Here is a 26303-nt window from a genome sequence, read left to right on the forward strand (position 1 = left end):
GGGGATATTCTCATACGGTTCAGTGTTCCTCCCTCATGGCAGAGCTGCTAGGTGCTGCAGCTTCTGGTCTGTTGCCAGTTGCTTCTCAAGCCTGTGGTCTCCAAACAGGCAGCTGCTTGGATGCCTCAGGGGTGCTGCATGGCTTCCGACCACACCCTTTACCCCTCTCTTTTGCCATATAGCTGCTTCTAGCTATTTTGTCACCTCCCTGTCCTGATCAGCATTTGAGCTTGGGAGGGATAAAGAGCAGGGAGGGTGTAGTCTGGATGGGCCTTGGAGTCTCCACTGTTGCTCTGAGAACAGATGAGAAGTCATTTGTGGTAAAAGAAGTGAGTGGAGAAAATGCATCTACTGCCTACTTTTCAGAGAGTGCTCTTGCGCTCAGGGGCAAACGTGCTTTAGGGGTACAGGTATTTCTAGGGCCGTGGGGCCTGTGGAAGAGGACTGTGTCCCACAGCAGTGAGATCTGATGGTGGGCTGATCCCAGAAGATCCTGGAAGACTGGTGTGGAGAGCTCTGTATACGGTTTTCCCACCTGGGTAACTCAGGCGGTGTCCTGATCTCTCCTGAGTATATCAGAATATTTATTCTCTTAACATGTCATATGGACTGAACTCTTGATAAGCCCAGCTTTCTAACTCCAGTTACAACCCATCTGAGAATACAGGCAGCCTGTCCAGGAACCTAAGTGTGTCTTGAATAGTTAAGGGTGCTGTGTGCAGTGCAGTTTCCTGGAAATGGGCGTCCCCCGCGGTTGTCCTATGAGCTGTGCTGCTTTGCATACCAGAGCAGGCTGCTGAGGGCTGCGGCCCCAGGCTTTGACCTGCCCCATCGCGCCTCCTCCTCTGAGGAGGCCCCGCCCTTGCCTCCTGAGTCCCAGGTGTGCTCTAGTTTTGTTGGGTTAAAGCTTGGTTTAGAAACCATTTTTTAGACACAGAAGAAAATTCACTCTATAATCTCTCTAGATTAAATTGAACGGAATGGATTGAAATTATTTTCTAATTCCCAGAAGATGACTTTGTTTATTTTTCACAGAGTTTTAGGAAACCTTTCTGATTTGCATGTTACTTTATGTAATTGAACTGTTAATACAGATGATGATATGAGTGTCCTGTTCTCCTAGGTATCCAAATATATCTTGTGAGTTGCTCACTTCTGATGTCTCCCAGATGAATGATAGACTGGGAGAAGATGAATCCTTGCTAATGAAATTGTATAGCTTCCTCCTAAACGATTCCCCCTTGAACCCACTACTTGCCAGTTTCTTCAGCAAGGTGCTAAGTATTCTTATCAGCAGAAAACCAGAACAGGTAAATATTGTTTTCCAAAAAGGTAAGTATTAGGGCTGATCATCCCCCTGAGATGATCCCCCAGTAATTTTGTTGCTTCAGTGTTCTGAGTGTGCCTTAAATCCAGGTTCTGTAAAAGGATATATTTTAAACCTTAAGCATTCTAAATGCTTGCTGACTTAACACTGACTTACTCATTAATGAATACATTCTAATTTGACCTCTTCTTTTCTGAGTACCTCACATCTCAGTTTTTCAGTATACTTTGGCTTCCTCTTTTGACAAGTGGTTGGAAGCATGAGAATGTTGGGGTCCATTTGTGAGCATAGTGTGAGGAGGGTGCACGCTGAGTGCTTGGTGTGTGGGTGGCATCTTAGTGACTATGGTAAAGTAACAGTTTACTTATTTTTTCTTTCCCCTAAGGATGATCACAGGTGAAACTTAAAAAGCTTTCCCATAAATGCAATTGATGGTTAGTTTTTACAAATGGTGATTGTTTCTGTTTTGACTCCACTCAAAAACTTGAGCCATCTGGGTACTGACTGTCATGCGCGTACACATGGAGCTCTGCTGTTCCTGTCCGGTAGGGCTTAGCAGGAGCTCATTCCTCACTGTTAACGCCAGGAACCTCTCCCCCCTCTTCCTCCTCTTCCTTCATTATCGTGGTCATCTTCTTCGTGGTGTTGTCCATCTATGTTCCCACATCCTGCCCCCCGCCCCCCCACGCTTCATTTTGTTCTTAATTCAGATGTACTGTACTTGGGAAACTTACTTTCCAAGTATCTGTCGGATGTGTAGTGGTTCTCAAAAGTGTGGTCCCTGGTCCAACAGCATGAGGACCACCCGAGAACTTGTTAGAAAAGCAAGATCTTGAGGCCCATTCCAGACGTACTGAATCAGACCCTCTGGGGGTGGGGCCAGCAATTTGGGATTTAAGAAGCCTCCCAGATGACCATGGTGTACGCTGAAGTTTGAGAATCACTGCTCTAGTGGGAACTGGTGTGGAAAAGGACCTGCTTACGAGGAGGCTGTGACCCACTGATGGAAACAGGCACCCAGGGAGCAACAATAGCCTCAGATGCCTGAGTGCAAACTAGCAGTCCTGCAGAGTGCAGCCAGCAGGGGTGTGATGGCAGGGGTGCAGGGCTCACACCAGTTGGGCCTGGCATCCTTCGTGGTGGAAAACAGGCTCCTTGACCCGTCCTTGCTGTCAGCAAACATGGAGGGACTGGAACTATTTTAGGCCCAGTACGTCTGTCCTTTGCCAAGGCAAAGTGGATACATGTCTTATTTTAGACGAGGCTGTTCTTTCATGTTCTTAATTGAGCAGGATTACCTTCCTAAGTGTATTGGAATTGAGGTTCTTTTTCCTTAGATAGTAATCCCTAAATCATGATCACTGCAATACAGATTGTCGTTCCTTCTTCTGTCTTTTGATGAGAAGTGACAGTACTACTGACTGTTTTAGGAAAGTGCAAGCCATCCCATCAGTCTAAGGTACCTAGTCAGTTCCAGATGGTTGTAGTCACAATTGAGACAGGGCTCACACCTTCATCATGCTTTTCTCCTCACTCTGTTCTAGGGAAACCCAAATTTGTGGGTCCTGGATTTCAGTGTACCTTTATTAAAGAGTGAGAATACACTTAAAGCTCTCTGGTGTTCTACATATTTGCATTGGTCTTCGAGGCCAGACATATTACCTGTGTAAGGAACATGGCACGTGCCAATTAAATGCCGAGAGGAGGGCCCATTCGCTCTGCTGCTCGTCGGGCTTCTCATTTAAGCCCTCAGCCACGAGAGGATTCGAGAGCCCTTGCTCTTTCAGCTTCAGGGAAAGGTCACACTGCACCTTTCTATCCTTTTGAGAATTTTGAGTGTAAATAAAGGTTTCCCATCACATAATGTATTAGTAAGGATATATGCAACTGCAAGTAATGAAAAAAATTCAGACTCAGTCTGACCTAACCAGTACAGACATTCATTAACTCGTGGAGCGGGAGGTCCAGCTGCGTGAAGCATCGTCAGTGTTGGATGGGCGGGCCCGCCAGCAGTGCGGTCCTCCAGCTTGCTGTCCCTGCTGTGCCACCACGGCACTGGCTGGGACTTGTGCCTTTGGGCTCCAGAGTCAGTGCTTTTGCCACTAAATAATGCAGTATTTTGGCCACATTTGACTTTTTCTGCCTCTCTTCTCCACTGTGCTTTTAAAACTCCCATGTGACTCAGTTGTGAGTGGATTAATTATGTATAACTTCTTGAAGGTTTATGTTACAGAGTTCAACCTCATTGTCTAGAGAAGCAACAAGTGATGGTTAATCCTGCATTTACACCCGATGGTGTGAGGCAGTTTTTAGTTCATCCCTGGCTGTTAGACGTTGTGTGGGATAATGGCAGACTTGTGGCTTTGGGGGCATTTAAATCTCAGGGCATCCACTTTTTAGCTTCTAGCAAGATATTTCACTGGTCTGAGCCTCAGTTTCCTCATCTGTAACACTGAGTTGAGCAACCCTGTCGCACAGGCTTCTGAGAGACTCCGGTGAGACTTTTGTCAGGGCAGCTGCCACGCTGATTGTGCTGCTTCTGGGACTTTAGAACAGGTGATTTGTGCACACGGACAGAAACCAGAAAGTACGCAAGGGTGTCCAGGACAGAACAGGTGCCTTCTTCCACCTGCGCAGGAGAGACCCAGGTGGCGGTCATGACTGTATGACTGTTTTCATAACTCCTCGGGGTAACTGTCAGCCTCTTCCACACTCACTCACCCTCCTTGTGTTAATTTGATCAGGTGAATTGCTGACATAAAATGCAAATGTGATTTTCTATGGCGCATGAGTTAGCCACTTTGATGTAGAAATCTTTATGTTTTTTTGTTTTTCTTACTTGCTAGAGTACAGGTAGGATTTTGAATGTTTATTCTGTGTTTTCATGTAAAGCCTAATGGACTTGCTTTATGTCCATAAACTATTAAGTGGTGTATTTGCTTGCTCTTTATAGGGTGTTAAATTTTTAGTCCTCATTCTTTGTGAATTAATAATGAAAGTGAACAGAAATAAAAGATTATGGTGTGTTTGTATTAGGGAACATGTGATAATTTAAGAGATTTTTTTCCCCAAGAGGTTTTTGAATACTGTAACAATTAGAAGGCTTTCCAATTTGACATCTTACTACTAATTCAGCATTTGCTATTCCTTAACTTAAAGTGGTGGTGGATTTCGGAAGGGGCAGCTAGATGGGTCATGACTGAAAGCATCCTAAAGTTGATAGTTCCCAAGTGATGTGTCTTTCAGTTGTGGCTGTTCTCCTCTAGATTGTGGATTTCCTAAAGAAGAAACGTGACTTTGTGGACCTTATTATGAAGCACATAGGAACATCGGCCATCATGGACTTGTTGCTCAGGCTCCTGACGTGCATTGAGCCCCCACAGCCCAGGCAGGATGTGCTGAATGTGAGTAGGATCACGGCCGCTGTGGACGGGCTGGGGAGTGGCGCTCGAGCTGCTGGGCTGCTCAGCCTGGGCGGGATTCTAGGGGATTGGTAGAAAGTGGTCTGGGAAGTGGGGGTGGGGGGTGGATTCCAAAATGGGAAGAGATTCAGATTTTTCAGGATTAGGATTCCCGACGTGTACATCCCTAGGTACATAGGCTGTCTCCTTGTGAGGGGTTCTTTCCCTTTGCTGGTTTGTTCTTCAGTGGGAGTGGGAAGGTAGAATGGGAGCTAAAAGTCTCATCTGAGAATTCTGTGAGGCTTCTTTCTTGAGAAGATGGTCACACTGCAGAGATATCTCTGAAAGTCAAAAAGAAGAGGTGTTGGCATTTCTAGGGAATCTGGCATCAGAAGTAACTTTCTTCTCGTGGATACCTAGGAGCATGGGATAAGAAGGAGAAAGGAGTTTACCTCCAAAAGGGCACATATTTTAAAATTTGGTGAGGTGGTTATTTCAGGACATGTGTGTATCCTGAGGAGCTGCCTTGGGTGGGATTTGGGTGGGCAGATGAGGGTGTGAGTGACCTGAAGATGAGGTTTCTCACAGCCTCTCGTCTTTGCTTCTTGTCTTCTGTCTCTTCCTCTCTTTTGTCCCTTTCACCACCTCCTTCCAGAACCATTCCCCAGTCCAATCCATCTTTTTTGTTTTTTTTAATTAATTAATTTTTGGCTGTGTTGGGTCTTCGTTGCTACGCGTGGGCTTTCTCTAGTTGTGACGAGCGGGGGCTACTCTTTGTTGCGGTGTGTGGGCTTCTCATTGCGGTGACTTCTCTTGTTGTGGAGCACAGGCTCTAGGTGCATGGGCTTCATTAGTTGTGGCACGTGGGCTCAGTAGTTGCGGCTCATGGGCTCTAGAGCACAGGCTCAGTAGTTGTGGCGCACGGGCTTCGTTGCTCCACGGCATGTGGGATCTTCCCGGACCAGAGCTCAAACCCGTGTCCCCTGCATTGGCAGGTGGATTCTTAACCACTGTGCCACCAGGGAAGTCCCTCAATCCATCTTTAATACTCAACCTCAAACCTTAGAACTCTGGAAACAAGTTTTATTGAAAAAGCTAAAGACCTGAAGGCCCAAAAGGAGGGTCTGTCGGGTGGTGTCCCAGGGAAGGACATGTTCTACCAAGGTGGGCAGGCGTGCTGGAGCGTGTGTTTGTATGAGTGGGAGAGTCTGGGGGTTGGGTCAGGGCTGGGTCTGTAGGAGCAGGCAGAGGTCTACTGAGAACCGTGGTCGTGTGAGGAAGTCAGCTGCAGGGGCCTCATGGATGGCCTGGGAGTTGCCTGTGGGAGAGGGCCCTAAATTGGGACTCTGGCCCTTTTTAGGTGTGCTTTTGTGGATGTGAGTTTCTTCTCAGTAGAGGTTGGGGATTCCAGGGAAGGTGGTTAAGGATAAGAGGGATGGTCACCTTTATGTTTGGATTATTATTGGGGGAAATTATTCAGTATGGTTTCTTAGAATTCCTTTGGTCACTGCTGGGTTGAATTTTAGGGCCCACTTCCAAAGGAATAGGTGCGTTTCTGGAGGGATATGGTGGTGGGTCGTTAATAAAGGCGTAGGTCGGGGGAAGGGTAGTTAGAAACTCCTAAATGTCTTACTTTGATTGGGGGGCCCACCGTGGGCTTGGGCTGTCGGTGCTTGTTAATAGCTGTGGAGTCAGTGAGGGTGGGCGTTTGATTCGTTCACTGCCCACAAAGTTTCCTACTTTTTCCCTTGGCCGTCAGGACCTTCTGCCCCACCTCCTATGTAGAGGTGTTTGCATCCTGTTTTAGGTCGTTGCTACTCAAAGTTTGGTCCCAAACATCACCTGGGAGCATGTTAGAAATCCCAGGTCTCACCCCTGCCCTGCTGAGTCAGAATCTGTTTGAACAGATTCAAACACAGTGTACTTCACATACACATTTTAAAACATCTTAAAATGTAAAGTTGGGCCTCTGCCTTTGTGGTAGTCTCCTAATAGCTTTTTTTTTTTTTTTTTTTTTGCGGTACGCGGGCCTCTCACTGCTGTGGCCTCTCCCGCTGCGGAGCACAGGCTCCGGACGCGCAGGCCCAGCGGCCATGGCTCATGGGCCCAGCTGCTCCACGGCATGTGGGATCCTCCTGGACCGGGGCACGAACCCGCGTCCCCTGCATCGGCAGGCGGACTCCCAACCACTGTGCCACCAGGGAAGCCCCTCCTAATAGCTTTTGTTTGCATTTTCCTTTGGCATGTTCTCCTTAAGGAGCCTAGAGGCAACCTAAGAATTTCTCCACATGCCTTTAGCAAAGCGTGTCCGATTTCTTGCCACCCACCCCTAGCCTCACCCCACCCCACCCCCAGCCCCGCCGCCATCTCTTTTAACCTTTGGGATTTTGTGTGTGTGCACGCCCGTTCCAGGTAGTGAGTGCCTTGTTTATTACGGTGTTCCTGTTCCTTGTGGAACTAATATTACGCCAGCTGATTTTTCATTTATTCTCATCCCCTTCATATTTTCATTCATGGCAGTATTTCATATATGGTGGAAGAAGAGAGTGTCCTAATCGTGGTGATAGCTTGCTAGCACGTGGCAGGGCAGACAAACTCTGTTTCTGTGGTGCCCGCCAGCCCCCATGTTTCCTGCGGTTGTTTTGGTTTTAGAAGGTAAAAGTTCATCATGTGTTTTAAGCCAGAGGCTTGCTACTAAATATTGCTTTTCTCATCCTTTTTGAAGCTCTCTTAAAGTGAATGCTCTCTTACAGAAAATGTATAAGTTCCATTCCCCCCGCCTTCATGTCCAAAGTACAGACCGTTTTAGTACCCAGTGTCTGAGAATTAACATCACTAAGAAACTGATGTATAGAATTTTTGGATGTGGGTATTGTGACTTGGGGAGTAGTTGGTACTGTAGCTACTGTTAAAATAATATATTCACTGGCATTTTCCTTGGGGGACTTTTAATTTCCTGTAGTGTTGAAAGTCCAGAGAAAACCTGTAACATTCTACTTAAAATGTGATGGATATTTCCAAGTATGTTTATCTTCATTGGGGCTTGAACAAGAGCCACTCATTGCTATGATTACTTCTACAATGTGTTTTACAGTGGTTAAATGAGGAGAAAATTATCCAGAGGCTTGTGGAAATAGTTCATCCATCGCAAGAAGAAGATGTAAGTTCTCTTGTGTGACTATAAACTTGATTTAAGAAAAAAAAGTGAACCATGTTTATTTGGGCACAGAGCATAATTGTACTAGGTGTGAAGGTAGAGGGTAGGTAACAGCGATCACCTGGCATTCTTCAAGTTGACAGGTTTCTAAACGCCAAAGGCTTTTTAAAATATTGCATTTTGCCGATACTCAGAAAATTTCCCGGAATGTGAAACAGTGAGCCTTGGGTCTAGCTCCTTCTCCTTTTTAAGCTGAGACTTCGTGCTGCATCTGCTTGCCTTTATTACAAACCTCCTCCACACTTTGTTTTCCTTTTATACCACATCGTTAGCCCAAATGATGTGGCCACGTCTGTGTGCATTTGTTTTTTCCATTCTGGCTAAAGCTTTCCAGACAGCGCAGCAGGATCCTAGTCACCATTGAATCCTTAAGAGGGATGAGCTCTTGGTGGTTCTACTTCCTGGCTCAGGCTTTTGTGCCGACAGGTTTGGCCTTTGTCCCGGGTGCTAAAGATTGACTTGGCAGTAGAATTGAAGCTGCTTTGGAGTTTGCACGTTGAGCTCCATGCTGAGGGGATGCTTGGGGGCGGGGTGGGGTCTCCAGGACCAGCGGGTATGCTGCTGTAGAGGAGGCTGTCCCCCTACTTCTCTGCTGCTGCCCTTGTTGCTGCCTTCAGTAGTGGACTGACTCTTGTGGAGCTGCCAGCATTTGGCCATTTCTGCCTATGGGAATGACAGTTCCACGTGGTTCAAGGTAGTATCTACAAAGGAGTTGTTTCAAACAACATGCAGGGTATGTCATGGGGCATGGCAGCCTCCTTGGATGCCTCTAGCTTGGACTAATCGGAGAGTGAGCGCCATAGAGGAGACAGTGCAGAGGAAGGAGCATGTGGCCGGAGCGTGTTCTCCCCACCAAGACAGATTTCCTGTGGAGGTAGATGTAGCCCCTTCTACTGCAGTCCATTAAAAAACTTTTGGTACCTGGAGTTTATCTAAAGCAGGCTCCCCATCCCACCGCCCCCTTCAAAAAAGAAAAGAGCTAACCATTAAAGAGGCTGTTGATTCCCACCCTCCCCTGAGACAGTACATCATGTGCTCCCTGCAGTATCGTTACTGCTTACTCTCAGGAAGGACAGTCCAGTGTGTGCACGTATTGGGTGCTAGAGCTTCGACGGCGCCCTCGGCCTGGTTGGGGTGATGAGCCCTCCTGCTGTGGCTGGGGGAGTTGGATGGTTCCAAGAGCACATTTCCCATGTGCTGGAAATGTGGCCGGTGCAGGCCGAGGAGAGTGAGGACAGGAGTGTGGCCTGCCCTATTCATGGGGTAGGGAGGACACATCCACAGACGAAGCTTGCTCATCACCAGGTTCCTGCTCAACAGGTACTGTCCCTGTCTGAAGGGTCCAGGAGAAGTTGACAGAGGAGAAGCCCAACTCTGCAGCAACTTTTTTTTGCAAAGGACAAAGCGTTTGGGGCATCAGCACCTTCTCTGACTTGCAAGAGAAGTTAATTTTGTCTTTTGGACAGTCCTGTTGATACTTCCGTTTTGTATTAAGTGATGAATTGCATATATTTATTGAGGAAATGTTAGACTCCTGATTGCAAACAGTGGATTTTGATATCCTGGTGTGTGTTGTCATCTGTGCTGGAACCTGCTGGTCTCACTGGGCAGGTGATGCTCAGTGCCACATGCCACGGAGCATAGGCGTTTGGTGCTGAGGTTTCAGAACTTTCCTGTAGAATACCACACTGCGCACTGAAGTGATATTTCTTATCCATTAGTATATTCCAGAAAGCTGCGTGTATTTTTTTAAGCCAAAGAATTGTGTTCATCTTTCTTTGCTGCTAAAAGGATATAAATTTGGGGGGTTATATTTTTCTTCAAGTATTTAATTAAAGAAATTTTTCCTTGTCAGAACTTTAATTACATTTCCCTACACAAAGTAACGTGTATTTTGTTTGTGGCATTGTTAAGTAAAGCCTGGAAGGGTAAAATACTCATGCTTGACATATGTTATTTCTTTGGACCCTGGCTTTTTATTCACTGTAGCTTATGGCCAGTGTTAATTTGTGTTACTTCTTAAGCAGTTTCTTCACTAACTTTATTTTATTATAAATTTGACTTCTGATGTGTTTTATAGTTAAAATTGTACTTCTTTCCTTTAGCGGCATTCAAATGCATCACAGTCACTTTGTGAAATTGTTCGCCTGAGCAGAGACCAGATGTTACAAATTCAGAACAGTACAGAACCAGACCCCCTGCTTGCCACTCTAGAAAAGTATGTTTGAAACTCTCTTCTTGTTCTTTCTTCATATTGATGCTATTTGATGTGCTTCCAGTGTAAGTACTTGGTAAGTGTTTCTTACGTGGGAATCGTGTCCCTGGAAAATAACCTGTGGGTGGCTGAGAAGGCAGGAAAACCTGCTTATCTGATCTCAGCCAGTCGTGATGCCCATTGGAGACTTACAGGGTAAGAATGTAAATAAATGACATTTATATGTAGACTTTGAACTTTTCAATAATTGTAAACTAAATTCTATAAAACTATCATGGATGGGGCAGTGACATCATAACTGCTGTCACTGCCTCCATGGTCTTTGGGGAAGATAGGTATATGAAGTAATTTGACCCATCTTAGTCAGTGATTTTTTTTTTTAATTTTTTGGCCATGCCGCGTGGCTTGCGGGATCTTAGTTCCCCGTCCAGAGATTAAACCCTCACCATCAGCAGTGAAAGGGCCAAGTCCTAACCACTGGACCACCAGGGAATTCCCAGTCAGTGATTTTTAATCAGAAGTTCTTCTTAGGATCCACTATACCTTGGCAGCTGACTGGGGTAACCTGACCAGACCTGATTCGAAGGGTTATACATCTTGTATGTTTTGTTTCTTTGTATTGCTTCTGCCCTTATTTTTAGATAATTCCTAATGAACAGACATCTCATGTGTTTCAGGTGGAAGACAGCTTGGGGGTGGTGTAGTATTTTGAAATCTGCGAATGGCCAACCTACCATACTGGTATTTGTAGATTCATACATTTTCAGGAAGAGTATTTACCATCAAGTATGGGCATACATTTGCCTGCATCCCTACAACTGAACGTTATTTTAGTAAACAAAAATAAGGCATTTCCCCACTTTGGATGAGTAACTGGAAAGAGTACCTACAGTTAGCGTTGTTATGTACGAATGGCAGTCTCGCATCAGTTTACTGCTACTGTTGTTCTTCTTAATGACTTTGTTGGAATTTTTTAGTCCTCCTGTATATTGAGACTCGTTTGCATCTTTTGGCCGGGAAGACCCTTTTATTAAACTAAGACATTTGTGTGTATTGTTTACTTGGCAAGTGTGAGGCAAACAAGGAACAAATTAGAGACAAGATATCTTGTTTTAAACTCTGTATTCTGAGAAATAAAGTTGTATTTTCCCAGTGTGCATTGTAGAATAGGAAGGAATTGATGAGTTCTCTCAAGTAGCAAGACAAGAGATTATCAGCTTCTGAGTAAAATGTCATCTTACCTGCCCCATTTCAGTTATTCTTGGGCATTATGGCATATGTACTCCTTTTATAATATACAATACCGATAATTGTAGTAGAAACAGGTTGAGCCATGTAAAAATTAACTTACTCAAGGTTAAAAAATGTTGACTGACAGTAATTTCATATGGTTCATGACTGCACTGTCCACTAGAAATATAATAAAAGTCACATGTAATTTAAAAATTTCTAGTAGCCATATTAAAGTAAAAAAATAGGTGAAATTAATTTTTATGTTTTATTTAATAGGTACAAAATAATATTTCAACATATGTTCATTTAAAAAATTATTAATGAGTGAGTCTACATTCTTTACTTTGTGCAAAGTTTTGGAAATCCAGTGTGTATTTTACACTTAGGGCAGGCCAATTCAGACTAGTTACGTTTTGAGCATTCTGTGGCCACAGGTGGTGCTTGGCTCCCTTCCTGGACTGTGCAGGTTCACCCCGAGTGTAAGGCTGGTCAGCAGTAATCACTGAGTTCTTCTGTGCCAGCCCTCTCTTCACTCAACTCTATTTGGACTAAACGTGGGCTCTAGCTGTTGGAGCCTCTGTATGCACTAGCTAATATATTTCACACTGTGTTTCTAGTCCTGGATCAGGCAACTGTACTTTGATGCAGATAGGTACATAATCAACATCATTAAATGTTAGTCAGAGTAAATTTCTTCAACTACATGGTCCTAAAGAGTCAGGGGCTCCATGGTGTCACTGAGTTAAACCTTCACTGCACTGAGCATCGGGGAGACTTAACTCTGTAACAGTGCTTCCCACACTCTTCTTGAGGATGAGAACCAACCCTTTTTAATATCAGACGTGTTCCCACATTATAGTCGTTCTCTTTAGTATCTGTTGATTGAGGAAGTACACAGTGACCAAAGGCTCCTGTGAGCTTAGTATGCTTTTATTAATTTTAACAGTATCTGTGTATATTTTATATATTGTTATATATCTGTATGTATTTGATTATCACCTAATAATACATAGCAGTGTTGTGTTATAAGCCAGTCTACTCGGTATACAGGCTAACCCCCACATAAACACCGTATGTGTAACTGGAAGTGTAGGTTAGCACTGCAGGAAAAATTGGAAATGAGCTAAGGTTAAAGAGAATGGTCAAGGTGGGTAGGGATACCAAAGGGTCTCTAAGAAAGTGGACCGAGGTGTTAGGTAGTGAGTGTTAGCTTGGGAGACAATCTGAGCTTAAATTGAACGTATTTAATTTAGTAGCTCTGTTGTGGGAAAATCTGAAGTTCCAGAATTCCTTTAAAACTAGTTGTGTTAGGGAGGGTTGGACCGGGCAGCTCCTAATTCTTGACACTAATGAGCTGACAGTGGGTCGGCCTCTGGGCCGGGTTGAGCCCAGTTATTTTTATAGATGCGAGTCTTTAGCTGCCCACACCAAAACAAAACAAAACAGAAGTGCGCCATCGTCTCAAAGGCCTGGGTGAAGAACCTGGCTGGCCTCGTGCGTAACACAGCTCACGTAATGAACTTTATTGGTGTTTGTCCAAGAACTCCATTTTTTTTTTTTTTTTGCGGTACGCGGGCCTCTCTCTGTTGTGGCCTCTCCCGTTGCGGAGCACAGGCTCCGGACGCGCAGGCTCAGCGGCCATGGCTCACGGGCCCATCCTCTCCGCGGCATGTGGGATCGTCCCAGACCGGGGCACGAACCCGCGTCCCCTGCATCGGCAGGCGGACTCTCAACCACTGCGCCACCAGGGAAGCCCAAGAACTCCATTTTTTAAAAAGTGGAAGTGAATATGTCTTCTCACTTGTAAATAAATGCCTTATTATTTAAAGAATATGAAGGCATTCTTTTTATCCTGTTTAATAAGCTCAGTTCTTCAGTTTATGATTTCTTCTGTATTGGGTGATATTTGTATGTTTAGCTAAGACTCAGAATATGGCTCAGCTGCTGTGTTGCATCTTGACCGTCACATTTTTGCTGGTTATTATCTCATTTTTGTCCATTAGTAGAACGCTCTCCATGGGTATGGTAGACTTCCAATTTGATGCAGCCATGAAAGAGTGAGAACCTCTTTGTTAGCCACTCCCTTCAGGCGTCAGGGTTTATGAAAGGTGATATTGCTCTCTGGAAAGTTAGACACTACAGCTGAATGAGAAGGTGGACGTCTACAGTTGGATGCCCTGTCGGTACCCCTCTACCTGGGGTGAGGCTGCTATTTGAAGAATATACGTATTTACAAAAAAGCAGTCTGTTTTCCAGAGCTCAGTTCCAAGTTTAATAGTTACTCTGTAGACTGCTGTGTGTTTAGTGACTTTTACAGTACTGTTTTGGGTAGAGATCTCACAAGCAATTCTAGTGCTGGTCTGAGAGTACTTGAAAGCTACTTCCTGCAAGGGGATCCTCTGAAGTTATGTTAGATACCAGTTTTATTTGCTTCCCCCAAAGAGGAAGAGATTCTCTCCTACTTGCTGCCCTAACCTGGTAAAGGAACTGGTGTTAGTAGCCAGTGAGCACAGCTGTACCTTGGGGTGACTGGTGTGTCTGCCAGGTGGGCACCAGGGACAACCAGCTGTCCCTCTCATTGCTAAGGTGATTCCATTTCTTAATCCCCATGGGTTCTAAAAATTACTGAGATCCTAAGAAACTAACAGGTTACCCTTGTATTCTACATTAATTGTGACCTTGTATACATGTATGGGGGTGTGTCATGGGAAGAGCCTGTGGAGAATACTTTTGGGGCAGGAGTTCAGTCACACCCATTTCACTGCTACCACATTATTTTGGTTTTTACCGAATTTTAGTTGTAGAGTACAGTGCAGCAAGTGATGTTATCTTGTATCTGTTTTAGATGTTTGTTAATTATACATGAATGCCTTTGTGGGAAAATATTTATGGTTTCTTTTGTAAAAAGTCCCCTCCTTCTGTGGGGCTGAAGGGTTCTGAGTCTTTTTACCGCCCGTCCCCACCATCTGAGTAGGAGGTGACTTCCAGTCGTGAGGTGTTTGTTGGCTTTCAACAAGATTGGCAAAGGCACGCAGGGCCCAGATGACTTTGCTGAGGGGAGGGGATAGGCATATATATATATATGTATGTCTGTGTTACATTTATGATAAGCAAGATCACTGGCCTTCCTTATAGATATATTAAACATAAAATATTGTTAATAAATATGCACAAGTGAGGTTGAACTGTTTTATAATACTTGTCTTACTGATACCATGATCTTTTTCTCCGAAGTTGTGTTAAACAATGTTACGATTAGCGCTTGACTATTGATTTGTTTTCCTAGGCAAGAAATCATAGAGCAGCTCCTATCAAATATTTTCCACAAGGAGAAGAATGAATCGGCCATAGTCAGCGCAGTCCAGATATTGTTGGCTTTACTTGAGACACGGCGACCAACGTAAGTTTTCCTTTCTATCTTGCGAAATGAGCCATTTGGTTTTGCTTTTAGAATTTTTAAAAGCTAAGAGTTAAGTTGTTGGTTGATCGCTACAATATCATGCCCGTGAATTTCAGGTGTTGAATCTTTTTCTACTATATAAATAGTTTTTTATGAATGGGATGCATAGATGTAGTTGAACTATATGGTTTGGTAAACACTATTGGCAATATGTGGATTCTAGTCATCTGGGGTATTGTAGTAGTTACCAAAATGCTTCTATAATAAGTCAAACCCACACAGAATGGCTCAAACACAAGAGAAGCTTATTTCTTGCTTATGAAAATTGAAAATAGGTGTTCCTGGTTTGTATGCAGCTCTCCTCCAAGTGGCAGTTTAGGGCTCTTTCCATCTTGTAATTCTGTCCAGTGCTTGCTAGCTTGAGGCTTTGGGTTGTTTTTTTCTGGGGTTTCATGTATGAGGCAACTACAGTTCATTAGGCTGTTTAAAAATGGACGGGCAGGTGGCTTGAGGCCTTAAGGAAAACTTTGTGCTGTGTGTTTCAGAATCAGAAATATAGTCTTGTTTTCCCTATGTATGTGCCTCTGGACAAGCCAATTAATATTTGTCATATTATTCTTTACAGTTTATACCCAAAGCTAATTTACTTATTAATTGTCAGAGTTTTCCTAATTGTTCTCTGGAGAATGAGAATTTGAAGAGGTATGTATGTGTTTGCATTCCGGGAACATGTGGTTTAGAGATCAGAATTTGTATTTTCTTACCCACTATTGGATCCATCCAGTAAAGCAGAGGGCATGAAGAGGAGGAGAGACACGGTCTACTGTCAGCATATGAAAATTTAGCCATCCAGCGTTTCTGGATTTAGTTTGTGATGTCATTTTGGTTTCCAGCAAAATAGTAAACACAGCCTTACCAATCCCTGCTTCCCAAAGTCTTCATCTCTATTTCTGGTTCTTTAATCTCTGGTTAGTGATAATGGAAGGGCAGTGTGGCAGCACTGCTTCAGCTATGTTGTCATTTGGAGTTGTATCTGTAGTTTTGACTTTGCCTGTGTCTTCCCTGGTAAATCATATTTTAAATAACGTAACCAATAACTTAGGGTGTTAATCAGGTGATACAGGACTGTTACCTTGCTACTCATGATGCAGTTGCATCATCTCTCAAAATGGTTTAAAAGCACATGAGCTGGTGCTGTGAGATTTATATTGACAACTCTGGCTTGAGAATGGAGATGATACAGTAATAAATGACAGGAAGGAATTTCTGATCAGAAGGAACTTATCCTCAGACCACAAAGGTTTATCAAATACTAAGCACGATTAACTTTAAAGAGGGGCAGGTGGAGGGGTGGTGGACAACTGAGATCTTAGCCTTATCCTTATGTGATTTCTGAATCCCTAGGATAAAGGATAAATCTTAAAAATATTTGGACAAGAAAATAGTGGGTTAACTACAAAGCAAATCACGTTGCCAGACATGTCATTTGTAAAGCTAACTAAACACTGAAAAACAGGGGGCAGGATTGTGACCCTGAAGCACTTTTGTTGCTGTGTGAGGGCAGGAGGCATTTTCAAGTGTATGGACCTCAGTGTCCCGTCCGTGTCCTGAACCTGGGCCAAATTACTCGAAGATGGACTTTACCGAAGCCAAGCAGAAAAATAAGGTAGAATAAAGAACTTAAGATAAGGAAATATGTTGGTGAAAGTAATGATAAATGAAACAGATAGGAATGTGACAATTCATATGACTATGAAAGTTATGTTAAGAATGAATAATTGAATAAGTCAAATGTTGAAAAAAAAACCCAATAAATTCCAGATTATTTTAATAAAACTCAAGAAATAATGAGAGGGCTTCCCTGGTGGCGCAGTGGTTGAGAGTCCGCCTGCCAGTGCAGGGGACACGGGTTTGTGCCCCGGTCCGGGAAAGAAAGGAGAGAAGGTGTAAGTTAGTGCACAATATAATTCTTATCTTCTGCTGAGGAACTGAGGTACTTTGATACACAGTTTCATTTTTCATCTTAAAAAAATGATAGTTCCAATGTGTTTTTTATAAATGTAGAATAATAGTAGGTTATGTAACGCCCAAAGTGCCTCAGGTGCAGGGAGAGTAAGGGCACCCTGAGAACTACAGACTCAGGACTTTGCACATACCTGCGAGCCCTGCTCAGGAAGTACTGGAGGCTGGGTAAGAGCCCTGAGAAGGCCTCCCTTGCACAGTAGGGCTGCGGAGTGCAGCAGCAGGGTCCTTCTCCATTCCCGCCCCTGCTGAATAAAACCCTGAAGCCACTGGCGAAAGGGCGGCAAACCCTGTAACCCTAAAGACACGATGAGGAGGAAGGGACCAGGAAAAAACCTCTGCCCCACAGGACAAGCAGGGACACTTTTCAGGGCCCAGGCTATTAGAGAGCCCCTACCACTGAGGTAAGGGCAGGATCACCGAGAGGGCCCCACCCCTGAGGTCCATGAGCACTTCCGCTGCCTGAGACTGAGGCTGAACCAGAACAACAGAGCGGTCCTCCCCACCAGGCCACCACACATCGAGTGACGAGAGCAGCGTGCTGGCGGAGGGAAGGCTGCAGTGTGGAAGGAGGCCATCAGCACAGGAGCAGGCTTGAAGGGAAGAACCTCAGCCAGGGGCAGAGCAGACAGAAGTTGAGAAAACATTGGCAATCCATCCCTAACTATAAATACAAAGTGACTTGAGACACATTTAAAGTCTTCAGTGTGCTGAGAGAAGTCAGTCATAGGAACAACAAAACCCAAACCTAACTCAGCTGCTGACTATAAATTGATCCAGAAACCCCACACTAAAGACCTAGAAAAAAAGGGGTGTATCCATTGCAAATACTAGTTATATCAGTCTCTGTTGACTTACACAGCATGTCCACGTCACAGCTAAAAAATTGCAAGACAAAGAAGCAAGATAAAAAGAACCCAAACAAACTGAACTCTCAAGAGAAAAAGCAGTCAGGAGAACTAGATTCAAAAATGTTGGAACAATCTGGTAGGGAATTTAAGATAACTGTGATTAATGTGTTAAAGGCTTGTGGGAAAAGTGAGCAATATGTGAACAGATGGAGAATTTTAACAGATATGGAAGATCATACACAAATGCTAGAAATGAAAACTACAACAGAAATTGAAGAATGCCTTTGGGCTCATTTGTAAACTTTGACATAGTTGAGGAAAGGATCAGTGTAGGACACTAGAAGTTACCTATACTGAAATATGAAGAGTTAAACCAGGAAGACAGTTGCTTTGTGAGGCCTAGAAGTCATGAAGCATCACCAGGAACCAGTAACCGTGTGCCCAGATCTCAGTTTCTCATACCATCCTCCAGTAAAGGAACCAGGGCTTCGTGGAGAAATGGCTGGTTCTGCAACTGGGCTAAGAAGTACACAAGATGAGTGTGGAGCGTCCTGTAGTGCAGACAGTAAGGACGCGCTCAGAGAGAAAACCCACAGCACCGGGTGTGTGAGAGGGACACGGGCCAACTAAAAGAGCTCCCAGTGGCCAGAGCTGGGAACACTTGCACAATAAAATAAGGCAGTATTGTTTTATAACACAAAGTATAAAATACCCATGAGTTCATACTGATACAAATAAGTGACTGAATAAGTAAAAGGGGGTGAAGAGACAAACCTCCCCTGTGGGAGAATTCCAAATAGTTCATAATCCCTTCTCAAGGAGGAAGAAAAAGACTGTCCATTCTTGACGTGTAGACTGCACCTCATGACTTCCTTCTAAAAAGTGCAGTATGAAGAGAGAATAAAATGAGAACTTGACAGTTAACTCTGTCAAGTTTGCCAGAGAAATCTGACCAGCACTTCCTCAGCCATATAATCAAAGTCAGCAGCCAGCACTGTTGTGTTGATAGTATGTAATGAAAATGTCGTTTTACTTGTGTGTTCTTCCTCTCAAAGACCCATGATCATGAGAAAAATGTTAAGACCAGACCCCAAATGAGGGACATTCTGCAAAGTACCTGACCAGGAAAGTCTGAGTAACTATCACAGCCAAGAGGAGGCTAAGGACACTTGAAAGCTAAATATAGTGTGGTGTCCTGGGTGGATTCTGGGTCAGAGAAACAACTGTAGGCAAAAACCAAGGAAGTCTGGATAAAGTATGGATTTTACGTGTGAGTACTGGTTCATTAATTTTGACAAATGTAAGATAATAACGGGAAACTGGGTATGGGTCACATGGGAACCCTGCACTATTTTTGCAATTTTTTGGTAAATCTAAAACAGAAGTTCTAACAGAAATGGACATAACGTTTAGACAGAAATCAGTAAGAAGCACAGTACTAGCAATTCAGTGGACCTAATTGACGAGACCAAGTGCTGGCAGGACTGCGGGGCAGCAGGAAATCTCATTTGTTGCTGGTGGAAACGCAAAATGGTGCAGCCACTTTGGAAGACAGTCTGGTAGTTTCTTAGAAAACTAAACATACTTTTACCATACAGTCCAGCGGTTGTGCTCCTTCGTATTTACCCAAAGGAGCTGAAAACTTAGGTTCACGCAAAAACCTGCACACGGTTGTTCAGCAGCTTTATCCACACTTGCCAAAGCTTGGAAGCAGCCAAGAGGTCCTCAGCAGGTGAGTGGATAAATAAACCGTAGTTCATCCAGACAGTGGAATATTATTCAGCACTAAAAAGAATGTGCCCTCATGCCATGAAAAGACATGGAGGGACCTTAAATGCAAATGAAAAAGAAAGAAGTGTGGGCTTCCCTGGTGGCGCAGTGGTTGAGAGTCCGCCTGCCGATGCAGGGGACACGGGTTCGTGCCCCGGTCCAGGAGGATCCCACATGCCGAGGAGCGGCTGGGCCCGTGAGCCATGGCCACTGAGCCTACGAGTCCGGAGCCTGTGCTCCGCGGTGGGAGAGGCCACAACAGTGAGAAGCCCGTGTACCGCAAAAAAAAAAAAAAAAAAAAAGAAAAGAAAGAAAGGAGTGAAAGAAGCCAGTCTGAAAAGGCTACATACATTCTGGAAAATGTCATATTTTACTGTGGAGACAGTAAAAAGATCACGGTTGCCAGGTGTTGGCAAGGGGAGTGAAATGAATAGGTGGAGCACAGGGGACCTTTAGGGCAGTGAAAATGCTCTGTATAATATCATAGTGACCAATACATGTCATTATTTGTCCAAACCCATTAGAGTGAACCATAATGTAAGCTGGGTTCTGGGTGGTGATGATGTGTCAGTGTAGGTTCATGGATTGTAATAAACATACTCTGGTAGAGGATGTTGATAATGGGGAGGCTGTGCATTTGTGGGGGCAGAGGGTATATGGGAGTCTCTGTACCTTCCCCTCCATTTTGCTGTGAACTTAAAACTGCTTTACAAAAATAGCTTTAATAAATATCAACCAGTATAACTGATACCAACAGACTAAAGAAGTAAAACCATGTGATCATTTCATTACATTCTTGTATGATAAAAACCTCTCTGCAAATTAGGAATAGAAGGGAACTTGGAAACTGAGAAACAAAAAGAAAACCCATAGCTACCATCATTCTTAATGGGCAAAGACTGAAATCATAGCCCCTAAAATGAAGGACCATGGCAAGAATATTTCCCATCACCAGTTCTATTCAGCCTCATGCTACAGGCCCTAGCGGTGCAGTGAGGCAGGAAAGAAAGAAAAGGCATCCAGATTGGGGACTAGGATGTGGACATACGTTTTGTGGGGGGACCATTCAGCCCACTGAACAGCTGAACCAAACAAACAGAGCCAGCGCTGGTGACAGTGAAGCCTCACACTCTCCGACTGGGATGTTAAGTCATGTGGCCATCTTCTAAAAACACCTGGCAGTTTTTTAACAAACAGACCTTTATTACAATATATTATCCAGCACTCTCTTAGATATTTACCCAAGAAAAGTGAAAATTGTGTCACACAGAAACTTGTAAGTGAATATTTGTGCCCTTTATTCATAGTCATCCAAAACAGTAAATAAGCAAAGTTTCCTTAACTGGTGAGTGGTTGAGGGAGCTGCGTGGATGCAGATACCGTGCATCTGGACTGTAGATCTCTGTTCAGAGAGGAAAGGAACAGACTCCTGATGCCCCAAACAGCCATCACTTCTTGTGCCTTTCCAAGTCTATGTTCCAGATTTCATGTATCTCTTCGGAATATCAGCACAGGTTTTGTTTTGGATTTGGCAGATTTTTACATATATTTGAAAGGATTAAAATGTGAGAAACACTATGGATATTGATTGTAGTACCTGAGTCAAGGCAGGTACATAAATTGATGCTCACTAAGTATTTATTAGATGAACAAATAAAATGTATATGAATGATTAAGGAATTTTAGTATATGCTTTTGCATGGGTTTTTTTTTTTCACATAAGTGGGGAAAAGCGGATCATTCTATAAATGTGGCTTAGAAGTGACTCGCCACTTGGGGAAAAACATATCATGTCTATACCTGTTTTGCATAAAAATAAATTCCAGATGAGTTAAATGAAAAACACCAGAGGAAAAGTATGCAAATACTCATAGGATTATGGCATTGTAAAGAACTTTAAGTATGGCATCCTGGACAGAGACTATAGTGAAGAATGCTATATTTGGCCACATAAATTATTAAAACCCCTACACATTAAAAAGCACTATAATCAAAGCAAAAGGCCTTTACTCTACCTACTCCCCCTTTCTAGGAATTGAGTTTCTGAAGGCTGTTCCATGTAGCTCTTAGAAATCACTTGCCCGTGTGAAATATTTTCAAGTAACAGCCCTAATAACCACTCTCTAGGTGTTAGCTGTGTCCGGCAGCGCCCTCAGTCCTTTGTCCTCATTAGCGTGGTCCCCACAGCAGTCCTGGGGTAACAGCCCTAATAACCACTCTCTAGGTGTCAGCTGTGTCCGGCAGCGCTCAGTCCTTTGTCTACATTAGCGTGGTCCCCACAGCAGTCCTGGGAGGGACATTCTTGAGTGGTTCCTATTTTCCATATTAGAACGAATTACTGGTGAGTGAAGGTCCAGGGTTCAGGCTCAGGCAGTCGTGCTCCAGCAGCTACATTGTTAAGCGCTAGTTTGCTCTGACACACCACTCTCAGGTTTATCTTTTAATCTGAACTGTACACCCACATTTTTAGACCCCTCCCTCCTTATGTCCCCAAACTTTGAGAACCCCTGTGCTTTCTAAAACTGATTGGGATTTGGGAGTCTCATTCCACTCGTAATTGTTTTTCTAAAAGGAGTGGTTTATAATGAGTATAGATGAAGCTTTATACAGAAGAGTAAGTTAAGACTTTTAAATAGGAAGCAGTGTTGATTGATTAGTCAAGAGAAACTGTATAGAACAAATACAGGCTTGTTTATTAGTAACAGTCTTCCAGTGGCAGGCAGTGTGATGTGTCCTGTAATTCAGGGATCTCCTGCTGCTTTCCAGATTTTCTGGTTAGAGACCTGATATTAGTACAATAGGTATAAGGAGTTAGAAGGTTTAGGAGAGAATGGGAAGAAATGGCATATAATTTCTCACCCGACACTGTACATCTTTGGATTTCAGACCATGTTGGCTGATCCCCATCAAGGTTTTATTACACCTTCTTCCTATCCTTCCAGAAATTTTGATATAATCACTATATATTCTATAGCTATTATGTATATCCCTATACGCTGATTCGGAGCACCTTGAGTGATTTGTTCTGAAGTAATAAATAAAATTAACTTGCTTTGTTTCAAGATTTGAAGGCCATATAGAGATCTGCCCACCAGGCATGAGTCATTCAGCTTGTTCGGTCAACAAGAGCGTTCTAGAAGCCATCCGAGGAAGACTTGGATCTTTTCATGAACTCCTGCTTGAGCCACCCAAGGTAAGGCAGCTCTCTGAAGCCCGTTGACCAGCCAGTAGCTAGATTTCAGCTATTGTTAGAAAGTAGATGAACCTTGTGAGTTAAAGGACTGGCTGTGACTCCCATGTGCAAAGCATATTAGAAGGTACACGGGCAGTTGTTTTCATTGCTCTTGAGCTAGTTTTTAATTGGCTTTCATCGATATATAGCATCTAAATTGATGAATAGAATAGAATTAAAATTAAGTAAGTTACTCATCCTCTTAGGAAACTCAGCTTTTTGCTCTTCCTCTATACCCTGCATACTTACGCGCCGGTACAGTAGCTTTCCTCTCACAGCGTGTCATTGTCACATCTTTGAGGTAAAAGCTAACCTTTTAGGAACTAACCTTTGAAACTGAGCTGTCTTACTCAGAGTTGGGGCAGTGTAACCGCCTGATGGACAGGTATCTCATTTAAGAAGTAGTTGGCTGAATGTGACTTGGAGTGTTAGTTTTTCTGTCGGGAGCATCCGTGTGCTAATCCAGAAATGACTGTTAATCAGGCAGCCACTGTGAAAGCACAGACAGCAGACAGCGAAGACCTCCAAAAGAGGGGTGTCCAGGGTCCATAGTGGTGTCCTTCCGTGACACCCCACCCCCTCGGGTTGGCGCAGATGGAGCTTTAGGGGACAAGGCTCTTCCTTTTGGCATCTCTAGGGTGGAAGGCAGTTCCATGAGAGTTCTACCACCTGCACTAGTTCTTACACTTTGGTTTTTCCTTCTGCCCTGCATCATTGCATCCAGCATCCCAGGCTCTGGAAAGTGTGTCTCTGTGACATCTACGGTGCGAGTTACTGGGAAATTAGTAGACTAGTGTCTCCTTTCTAAAGTAGATGTTTTCTGTTTACTTAACCATCTTGTGGAGGGGGAGCTGGTGTTTAACAGTGGCGTCCTTTGTGCCAGACCTGGGAAGAAGAGGAGGGAGAGTAAGGAGAGGAGAAGGATTTGCTCAGGAGAAGAGAAGTGGAAGTTGGAGGGGAAGGAGGTCCTGTGAGAGGAGAGGGTGTGGCCAGGTTCCCCTGACCTGTGTCTCAGGTGCCACAGTCTTCCTTTTAGGTGGACAAAAAAGGCAGCGTCTAATATGGATTCTCACACTGGTACTCTTCTTGGGCCTCACTCGGAAGTAAGACAGTGTTTGGTTTGCCCTTCCTCTTGTTCACGGCTAGGAGTGAGTTCAGCTTGTGGCTGCTTTTACTACATGATGTGGTGTGTGAGTAGGTCCGTGTTTATTAGAGCTGTGCCGCAGGGAGTGAAACTGGGGGCCGTCCAGTTCCACTGGGCCTGGAGGAGCGCAGGCAGGGGGGCAGGGATCCCCTGTGGACGAGGACATGGAGAAGGGCATCCTCATCGCTTCGTTGTCACAGGTCATCATCCTTTCCTGCCAAACTTCTGAAGTTCCGGAATGTTCTGTGTCTGTCTTTTGTGATTTCAGAGAATAGAAACTCCCTTTTATGGACAAGAACAGGTTTGAGGTTGATCCTGTTTCAAGGTTGTGATGCAGAGGCAACTTCTGAGTTTGCACTTTTATCACAGATTTGGGAGAGATTGAGAACTGTGATCTAAAACCACTTGTAACTTTTCTTAGTTTCTTAGGTTTCTGGTCAGAATTGGAATATTGCACTTCTTTTTCCGTGGACTTCAGTAGCTTTCTGCTTCATTCCTGTGGTGTTTGCAATGTTGAAGGCAAGGGGATACTTGATTTCTTATAAAATTTGTAGTCCAGGGAAATTACTTAATTGTTTTCCCTCATGTTCATTTCATCATATCTTAAAGATATCATCAGTAGGAGTTTTGGATTTTCCTTCAGGTGTAGAATTTAGGCCAAGTTGTTTGCAGGCTTAGTTTACCTAGCGTTGTATCTTAGCACATACTCCTACACCCTTTATTTGTTTACTGAACTGAATTTAATTGGAAAGCTTTTTCTTCCTCAGAAAAGTGTGATGAAGACTACGTGGGGCGTGCTGGACCCTCCCGTGGGGAACACCCGGTTGAATGTGATTAGGTTGATATCCAGCCTCCTCCAAACAAATACCAGCAGTATCAACGGGGACCTTATGGAGCTGAATAGCATTGGGGTCATATTGGTACGATATCCCCTGAAAGATGTCTTAATTTGCCCTTGATACTTTATGGATACATAACTGAAGGTAGAACCTCATAAATTTACAGCATGTGTCAATGACTTTCCTTGGTCCGAGTGTAAACAATCTTTTATATAGTTTACCCCTTGAGGTTATCATCAATTTTGAATGCTTTCAATTTTTCAGTAGTAATTTATTGTTGCCGTGCGTAAAGAACTGTATTAGAGAATTTGGAAGATGGTTAAGACAGACGTTTCCCTTGAGAAACTCAGTCTCGTATGGAGGATAGAGTGAGTGTAGTCACCCTCTTCAGGGGACTGTATCAGCAATAAACGACTGGGGCTTACAGCATTATTTTCTCTTCATAATTAGCCAGGGGACAAGCTTTGATTTTCTTTCCACTGAGATAGTATACGAGGTCTCTGACACTGTCTTGATTTGAGTCCAAAAGACTGTCTTTCGATTTAGTGTGAGACTATCTTTTGATTTAGTCTGCTTCAGTGGAAGCAGAAGGGAATGGAAGGGAAAAGGAAGAGCCCAGGAATTACCTGGACTTCCCTGACCCCTGAGTTCCCCAGCTCCAAGGCCTGTGTTTGGGATCCATGGGCCTGGCCCCGGGGCCTCTGCTTGCTCTATCCTGCCTCCGCACAGCACAGATGGGTTCCCAGGACCCACACTGTACACCCGCTGGCCACACCGTACACCGGGAGGAACTTGGCGTGTGTTTCAAAGGAGAGTCTGGGTGTTTGCTCTTTTCATGAAAGGTATTGAATGTACACTTCATATACATTTCTCATGTGATCCTAGGTATAAAACTTCATATACATTTCTCATGTGATCCTGGGCATGATTTTTCAGATCATGCCCAGATAGGGGATACATTCCATGGCTAGTAAGTGGTGGAGCCAGGATTTGAATTCACATCCAGTTTCAAACCCATGCATGCTCTATCAACCATTCCCTTTGTTCTTCCTAGTGTCACTGAGATAGACACTTTCAGTTGTTTTTCAGCTTTGTGTTAAATGACATAGCAGTAGAAGGCGTAGAGAGCAGGAACGTTTGGAGAAAGATGAGACGCTACAGGATTACAGTTTCCTTGCCAGCATAACCCTTGCCCTGTGGGGACATAGTTTTTGCCCTACCCTCTGACAGGGATATAACTTCCTAATCCTGTCTCTGGGAGTCTCACTGAAGTCATCAATCACTAGTCTTTCATCTTCCTAGTAGTAAGTTTACAGCTATTGTTAATTCATTCTGTTGTTAATCTTAGAGCTTCTTTTGAGTGATTAATATGAGAAAACTCCTAAGTGGATCATTAATCATTATCTTTTCATTTTGAGATTAGACAACCAAGACTCAGCGATATCCTGAATACATACTTGATGCATTTGTGCTTTTTGGAATTGTCTTTTTTTTGTGTGTGTGCTACTGTTACCTTTTCAGGTAATCTGGAAAACCCTTGCACCTCCAGGAGTTCCGCAGGTCACCACCTCTCATACCTTTCCTGTTTTGCTCTATCCACTGATAGTTCTATGAGTTTTGAATGCCCGAGTGGTTATTTTTTTTAAGGCGTG

The 26303-nt window shown here is 43.9% G+C and overlaps 1 protein-coding gene across 17 annotated transcripts in view; it reads left to right on the top strand.

Moving 5' to 3' along the window:
- Positions 1–26303, top strand: part of PPP6R3 (protein phosphatase 6 regulatory subunit 3) — a 126904-nt gene that overhangs the window by 56942 nt on the left and 43659 nt on the right. For all 17 annotated transcript variants that reach the window (XM_029207515.1, XM_029207504.1, XM_029207514.1 and 14 more), the window contains 7 exons: positions 1124–1310; positions 4594–4731; positions 7823–7888; positions 10051–10163; positions 14680–14793; positions 22500–22629; positions 24580–24732. In XM_029207515.1, the coding sequence (XP_029063348.1) occupies positions 1124–1310; positions 4594–4731; positions 7823–7888; positions 10051–10163; positions 14680–14793; positions 22500–22629; positions 24580–24732 (901 nt within the window). The remainder of the gene's footprint in view (positions 1–1123; positions 1311–4593; positions 4732–7822; positions 7889–10050; positions 10164–14679; positions 14794–22499; positions 22630–24579; positions 24733–26303) is intronic.

The sequence above is a fragment of the Monodon monoceros genome, unplaced genomic scaffold, assembly GCF_005190385.1.
Source record: "Monodon monoceros isolate NGI ecotype Baffin Bay Population unplaced genomic scaffold, NGI_Narwhal_1 Super_Scaffold_7, whole genome shotgun sequence".
Classification (NCBI taxonomy): Eukaryota; Metazoa; Chordata; class Mammalia; order Artiodactyla; family Monodontidae; genus Monodon; species Monodon monoceros.